At 33.5% G+C, this 7,980-nt stretch overlaps 1 protein-coding gene across 2 annotated transcripts; it reads left to right on the top strand.

Moving 5' to 3' along the window:
• Positions 1-2,045: 2,045 nt before the first annotated feature.
• LOC133308723 (probable galacturonosyltransferase 14) lies at positions 2,046-7,848 on the top strand. 2 transcript variants are annotated; one of them, XM_061509412.1, is made up of 7 exons: positions 2,046-2,529; positions 3,206-3,261; positions 3,380-3,535; positions 5,008-5,329; positions 5,429-5,598; positions 6,447-6,749; positions 7,044-7,848. In XM_061509412.1, exons 1-7 carry the CDS (start codon positions 2,319-2,321, stop codon positions 7,326-7,328), a joined length of 1,503 nt encoding a protein of 500 aa, XP_061365396.1. In that variant the 5' UTR covers positions 2,046-2,318; the 3' UTR covers positions 7,329-7,848. The 2 variants fall into 2 exon arrangements, with proteins under 2 accessions (XP_061365396.1, XP_061365390.1); XM_061509406.1 differs by having other exon boundaries at positions 5,008-5,598.
• The last annotated feature ends 132 nt before the right edge of the window (positions 7,849-7,980 follow it).

Below are 7,980 nucleotides of genomic sequence, written 5' to 3'. Positions count from 1 at the left end.
TTTTTAAAATACAAATTTGTAAAATTTCAAATACTAACGACACAAATTCTTGCAAAAAATAATTATTTATTATTTTATAAATCTGATTGTAATAAATGAAAGTCTATATCTGAGATAAAATATAAAAATCTAAATGCAATTATAAGAACATTTTTGTGTGGATAAATATAAAAACTTATTACATGCTGATAGTTAGAGGTAGCAAACTGGGCTCGACCCTCACCAACTTATTTTTATAATTAAATTAAAATTTCATACATCTTCTTTTATAATTAAATTCCTAAATCTTATTTCAAGTTTTGTAAATATAAATTTGTAAAATTCAAAATACTAAGGACACACATCCTTGCAAAATAATTTATTTATTATTATTTTGTAAATCTGATTGTAATAAATGAAAGTCTATGTCTGAGATAAAATATAAAAATCTAAATGCAATTATAAGAACATTTTTGTGTAGATAAATATAAAAACTTATTACATGCTGATAGTTAGAGGTAGCAAACTGGGCTCGGCCCTCACCAACTTATTTTTATAATTAAATTAAAATTTCATACATCTTCTTTTATAATTAAATTCCTAAATCTTATTTCAATTTTTGTAAATATAAATTTGTAAAATTCAAAATACTAAGGACACACATCCTTGCAAAATAATAATTATTTATTATTATTGTGTAAATCTGATTGTAATAAATGAATGTCCATTTCTGAGATAAAATATAAAAATTTAGACGCAATTATAAGAACTTTTTTGTGTGGATAAATATAAAAACTTATTACATGCTGGTTTATAATGCTGACAATTAGAGGTTGCAAACTGGAATTGGTCCAGAGGACCGGCCCGCCAACATTTTTTATAATTAAATTAAAATTTCGCCCTTCTTCTTTTATAATTAAATTCCTAATTGTGATTTTAATTTTTGAAAATACAAATTTGAAAAGTTCCAAATACTAACGACACAAATCTTTAAAAACAAATAATTATTTATTATTATTTTGTAAATTTGATTGTGTTAAATGAGAGTTCATATCTAAAAAATACTGAAAGAAGCTGAGTCAAACTTTGTAATGTTTGAATGACCACATCACAGGGTAAAATGCAGTAATATACTTTTATGTGTTGCATTAACTCTTACTAGACAAATAAACCATTTTTTTTTTCTTTGCACGGGTAGTACACTAATTTTTATACAAGAAAAGATGCCTAAATTTGGTGCAGACGTGGCCAGTGCAGCTACACTAATTTATATTTGCTAGATTAGAGTTTTAGTTAAAAAATAGGTCTCCAACTTTAAATCTTCCCAATGTTTAGTGTGATAGGTTTATATAATCTTCTGCTCCTCCATTTTATCTCCGCTGATACAAGAAACGACACCTAAATTTGGTATAGATGTGGTCTGTGCAGCTGCACAATTTTATGTTTATTTAATGTATTTAAGTTTTAGTTCAAAAATCTCACTCTATCTTTTATTTCAATCTTCCTAATGTCAACATACCCGACTTGATTCTATTAATCCCTGGCTTGATAAGGCTTATATAAGCTTCACCTCTTCCATTTCATCCTTCTCATACAACAAAATTTGGTATGGATGTGGCTTGTGCAGCTACCCCATTCTACATATTATCCTTTTCTAGTTCTAGTTATTATATATTCCATGTAAAAGAAAAGTTTCAGTTAAAAAAAAAATAGCACTCCCTCTAATCTCTAATATTTAAACCCCTCTCTCACTAACACAGAGATTAACTAAAATTAACCATTGCTCCCTCAGAATGCTATCCACATAATCCTTTTAAGACTCGGCCATAAACATAGGACCTATCTAAAAAAAAAAAAAAAAAAACATGTCCTTAGTCCCTAATATCAAGGTCAAACACTCAACCCTCAAATTTCTCTCTCTTCCCACTCTCTAACCCAACACGGTTTTGACTCACAAAAGGTTTTCATATTTTTCTTTCTTTTTTTCATTATTTTCCGGAAATAGAAAATAACTTTTATTTTCTCTCTCTCTCCTATTCTCTTCTCTCTCTTTTCTCTCTCTCTCTCTCTCTCTCTTCTTGATCCATGGGAGAGGAACATCACCGGAACCCAGAAGAAAGTTGATTCCTTTCGCCGAAAATCGGATACCCATTTGGTTGAAAACTCAAATGCGGTCTTCGAGAAGACCCCAGAAAGATTCAGATTCGAAGGGGCATTGTGGGTGTGGATCTGATGGTGGGTTTTCTAAGGCCATGGGTGATTGTTTCAGGTGCAACCGTTAGGGTTGTTGTTGTTGTTGGTGGCAACGACATAGTGGTGCTGCAGCAGCATAAACGACGATGCAGCTTCACTTCTCGCCTAGCATGAGAAGCATCACGATATCGAGCAACAATGGCTTTATTGACTTGATGAAGATCAAGGTTGCAGCTTGCCACATTTCCTATCGAACCCTCTTCCACACCATCCTCATCCTTGCTTTCTTGTTGCCCTTTGTCTTCATTCTCACTGCTGTTGTTACCCTTGAAGGTGTCAACAAGTGCTCCTCATTTGGTACTCTAATTCTTCATATTCTGATCCTTTTGTTTTGTTACCACAATGTGTGTTTTTAATTAGGATTGGCATGTGTTTGTTTATTTGTTTTGGTATAAAATAGATCTTGATTTGAATTTTGAGTCAAAAAAATATGTTCCTGTGTTATGGCCTGGAATTATTTTATTGCAATTTCCCTTATGATTATGAAAGTTTTCTAGCAAGCATTTACCTTAATTTCAGGATCTCAAATGTGAGTTGGTAATTATAACGTTTTGTTTGTATAGTTTGACTGCACTTGAACTCAGGATTAGTGATGATGATGTTTTCCAGGCATGTTTTGCTGAGATTTATACCCTGTTGTGTTGATTGAGATTCTTTCATGTGACAAATTAATGCGGTCTTTATATTTTAGAACTGGAAAACTATCATGTGTTATCATATATTAATAAAATCTGGTATAAATATTTGTTGTTCTTGAGCTCCCTGGCTGTACAAAGCTGGATTCTGCGGTTGTCAGTTGTTAATAAAAGTTTTGATATATCTATTTGTATCATTTGGTAATATCATCTTATGTGTCTGTATCTTTCTTTCATTATGTTATCTGTTTTAGGTTCTGAAAGTTCATTGTTTTACATTTTGTCTCACCTTTTGCCGATTTTTGGCCCTTGATTGGTCCCTTGTTTTTTTGCTCCAGATTGTTTAGGTAGGCGGTTGGGACCAAGGTTTCTTGGTAGGGTTGATGATTCAGCGGTAAATAATTTTGTTGTTACTTCAAATAAATTTTAGAATACATTATCATATCTACTAAATTTTTAGTTAAATAACTATTATCTGAACCCTTCTTGTGATGATGGTAATGGTGCTGCAGAGACTGGTAAGAGATTTTTACAAGATCCTTTACGAAGTGAACACTGGGGAAATTCCATCTGATCTAAAGCTGCCAGATTCATTTGATCAACTTGTTTCTGATATGAAGAACAATCAATATGATGCAAAAACGTTTGCATTCATCTTAAGGGGAATGGTAAGTTGCTTTTACGTTTACATAAAGTATCGTGTATTTCTTGGTTAATTGGTATTTTAAGTAGGGAAAGGGTTGTCTGAAATTGAACTCGGTTGATGTTTTCTAATTGTATAAAAACATGGCTTAAAATGAAAACACACATTTTAGGCACCTGTCATTTCTGAAATTTGAATATTAGAAGGTTGAGGTTGGGATAATTGATGCACTATTTATGAATGGTGGCTATGAAAAATTTTACAATAAAGATGCAATATTCTGTCAGCTGATACAATAATTCAGCTTATAACATCTTTAGATTTTCTTCTTGTTTGTATATTTATTTGAACCTATCTCTGGTTTTTAAATCAGATGGAAGTCGCTGCTAAGCTTGATACTGTGTTTTAGTAGCATTGTACTGACTGTATTGCCTTGTATGACCTGTTTATGTCATCATTATAATGTGTGGGGGTGTTTTTTCCTTTTCATCTCAGATTTACGACAGAGAGAAATTGCTTAAGCACAAGTTCATTTTATGTGTATTGAGGGATTTGAAAGAATTTTTAAAATTATAATCTCTATGCTTAGTTGAAATGTTGGCCAAACAATCATAATATAAACGAGCATGTATTGGATGATTTGGCCAATTGGAAAAATGTTTCTTCCTGGTCGTGATTTTTGGAATAGTGACTAAAAAAGTGCAAATTCACAGCATTGCCAAACAGGCACGAACCATGGTGGTTGCACTTGTTTATATAATTCAGGAAGGCTAAAGAAATCTACTAAATGTTATTAAGTAGACCTATGATAATCATAAATTTGCTTCAATTAGAAATTCAAAAGTCTTTCCTCAAACTGCTCATATGTTTGTTATCTCTGAAACATCTTTTAGCTTTTGTCTGTTTACATCTACGTGAGGCTTACATATATAGCTGACACCACTTGATTCGGATTAATGCTTATACTGGAATCATAGTACATTATTATCTTAGTTTTTGGTATGTTTGTCACAAGCCCAATAAAGATTTTTCTCTTATCCTTTTATAACACATGAAAGTGCTCTGTTTTATGTTTTTATTCTCTTTTTCCTTGCTTTCTTTAATCATTCTTTTCATTTCAGTTATGTAGAACTGCAGCTATTGAACCGATAATGTCTATTTATCTGCAGTTGGTAGTATTTTTTAGGTCTTATACTCATTTCACAAATATATAGTGAGTAGTTCTTTGTAATCATTATTATTATTATCATCTTGATTTTGGCTTACAACCCTAATTATTTATGAATGATAGCCATTGCTTTATACATCACTACTAGGAGTTTGAGACATTGTTGTGTTGTGTAAAGCTTAGCATAAGCATGTTCAAATCTTTAGTTTATAATTATTATCCGAGCTTAGTCACATTTATTATAATAGATATCACAGTTCTTGTGTTAATAGTGGTGATAAATGATAATTATATTGACCTTTGTTATCATGCAATGCTTCTTTGGACAGATGGAGAAATTTGAGAGAGAAATCAGAGAATCTAAATTTGCAGAGCTGATGAATAAACACTTTGCAGCGAGTTCTATCCCTAAAGGGATTCATTGTCTGTCTTTGCGTTTGACTGATGAATATTCGTCAAATGCCCATGCACGCAAACAACTGCCTCCACCGGAGTTACTACCTATGCTGTCTGACAACTCTTACCACCATTTTATTCTGTCAACTGATAACATCTTGGCTGCTTCAGTAGTTGTTACTTCTACGGTGCAGTCATCTCAGAAACCTGAGAATATAGTCTTTCATGTCATCACCGACAAAAAAACTTATGCGGGTATGCACTCGTGGTTTGCTCTAAATCCTGCCTCCCCTGCTATAGTTGAAGTCAAAGGCATTCACCAGTTTGACTGGTTGACTAGAGAAAATGTTCCAGTACTTGAAGCTGTAGAAAATCAAAATGGGATAAGAAGTTACTACCATGGGAATCATGCTGCGGGAGCCAATCTCAGTGATACCAATCCACATAAATTTGCATCAAAATTACAGGCTAGAAGTCCAAAGTACATATCTTTACTCAACCATATCCGCATATACATACCTGAGGTAAGTTGGATCCAACAATGATCACTTTTTGTGTCTTTTTTCTTCATCTGTCCCTTTCTCTCTCTCTCTCTCTCACTCAATATTGTTGAAACTTTTCAAACCATAATTCACGAAAATTGGGAATAGTGTATTTCATTAAGTTTGGCTAATAATCTTATTTCTATGTGATTTTTTATTTTTGATTTTTGATAGAACCCATCTTTTGTGACTGAAAGGTCATGGGTTCAAATCCAAAAAATAGCCTGTTTGCATAAAAATGTACTACGTGCGAGGATCTCTCTCACCCCTACAGCCCTACCCTTGCGAGTCAGGGTTTCATGGGGAATTTTTTTAAAAGTATATTGCGAGTGAACGAAACTTGAGATGAATTATTGACCTAAAACCTTAGAATGTGCCTTCTATACTGGGTTGCTCCAAGCTGAATGTTTATTAGTAATATTTTTCATTTTATGCTTATAATAGATTATGATGGGTACTAAATATCTCTGAATTCTCACAAATTACAGTAATTGAAGCGAACATAAAACCATGTTCTAAGAGATGCGGAATTGTGTTGAAATATCTCAAGTAAAATCCTCCCAAATTGGTGAACAAGTGGGGTTAATGTATAGAATATAAATGGAACATAAACCATGAAATGAATGCAGGGATGCTCCACCCGCTGGGTATTGTTGCTTGTGCAAGTAGATAATTGTAACTTGTGGCACATTTGCATTGCTTTCTTTAGCAATTAGCACTTATATACTAATTCTATGTGTGCCAATTTTAACCCAGGACCATTTTAGGTTGGAGAAAATTTCCCTACTCTTATTTGTGCTGATTGTGTTTGTCTTATGTGTGTTGAACAGCTCTTCCCAAACCTTGACAAGGTGGTTTTTTTGGATGATGATATTGTGGTTCAACGTGACTTGTCGCCGCTTTGGGAAATTGATCTGAATGGAAAAGTTAATGGGGCTGTGGAAACTTGCAGAGGTGAAGATGAGTGGGTAATGTCTAAGCATTTTAGGAACTACTTCAATTTTTCCCACCCCCACATTGCAATGCATTTGGATCCTGATGAGTGTGCTTGGGCTTATGGGATGAATATCTTTGATCTACGTGTATGGAGGATGACAAATATAAGAGAGACATATCATTCCTGGCTGAAAGAGGTAAAGTCCATATATACTCCAAATAATACAATTTAGTTATTTACTTTTTTACTTGTCAATAATTTGAAGTTCTAGCAAATTCTTAATTTCAAATTAATGTTGCTGTACTGGCTTAAACATCTTTGTATATTAATTTGTTTGGAAGTAGTAGTGAGAAATAATGTGATCTTTAGTTTCCTGTGTTCTGGTCTTTTCATTGGAATTTCCACCCTTTTGTAGTGAGGCATTTGTCCTTTCTTCAATTTTTCTTTTTTTTAAGAAGTTATTATTGACGGCTTCTGTTCTGTATGGCAGAATCTGAAGTCAAACCTGACAATGTGGAAGCTTGGAACCCTACCCCCTGCTTTGATTGCATTTAAAGGTCATGTTCATCCAATTGACCCCTCTTGGCACATGCTTGGCTTGGGTTATCAGAACAAGACCGATGTTGAGAAGGTGAAAAGGGCTGCAGTTATTCATTACAATGGCCAGTCAAAACCCTGGTTGGAAATTGGCTTTGAACATCTTAGGCCATTTTGGACCAAGTATGTCAATTATTCAAATGATTTTGTTAGGAACTGTCATATCTTGGAATCATAGTCTGCCAATGAGAAGCACTATGGTTTTAACAACAGTGCATACTACAAAAAGGGACAAAGTAAATACAGGTTTCGTCTAAATTTTTGCGGCTTGAGATTTTGTTCAAGATGAATTTGAGAATGCAAATAGAAAATTGGTTGAGAGGGCAAATGGATCAGGACATGATGGGGTGGATTTGGTGCCATCCCCTACATTTTTTTTGCAAACATGGTTGCCATATTGGCATGGCTTTGAGAATCAGAGTCTTGTGACATACAAACAAGTACTCTATTTTTGGTTGGTGAAAGGATACTATATTATCAAAGATTCCTTAGTGAATATTGGAGAATAAACTGAATTCTGAAGATAAAAAAAGGTTACACGCCTGTGTCTCCTCAATCAGTGCTTGGACAGTTAATTTGTGAGGTTCCCACTAGTGCAGCGTTTTCCTTCCCCTCCATCATTTTTTAGTTTGTTAATTTTTCATAGCACCAATTTTTACCTTCACCCTATTTGATTTGATATAATGAGATGGTGAATTCTAGGAGTAGTTCATGAGATTGCTTTGTTACAGGTCCATTGAATTGAGGAACTGTCTGTAGGATAATATATATATTGTTATTCGTTTGTGTACGATTACCAGACATTGGAAATGTGCAGATAATTCTTTTTT

The sequence above is a fragment of the Gastrolobium bilobum genome, unplaced genomic scaffold, assembly GCF_033153095.1.
Source record: "Gastrolobium bilobum isolate Gb01-03AN ecotype WA unplaced genomic scaffold, APGP_CSIRO_Gbil_v1 utg38905, whole genome shotgun sequence".
Classification (NCBI taxonomy): domain Eukaryota; kingdom Viridiplantae; phylum Streptophyta; class Magnoliopsida; order Fabales; family Fabaceae; genus Gastrolobium; species Gastrolobium bilobum.
Note: the sequence above shows the minus strand (reverse complement) of the source record. Positions and strands in the feature narration are given on the sequence as shown.

What these genes read in the sequence shown, in the direction of transcription:
- LOC133308723 (XM_061509406.1), top strand. Translation starts at nt 2,319, where the DNA reads ATGCAGCTTCACTTCTCGCCTAGCATGAGAAGCATCACGATATCGAGC. An exon ending in CAACAAGTGCTCCTCATTTG is followed by an intron (nt 2,530 to 3,205) that starts GTACTCTAATTC and finishes TTTTTGCTCCAG; the next exon opens with ATTGTTTAGGTAGGCGGTTG. An exon ending in TCCGCATATACATACCTGAG is followed by an intron (nt 5,599 to 6,446) that starts GTAAGTTGGATC and finishes TGTGTTGAACAG; the next exon opens with CTCTTCCCAAACCTTGACAA.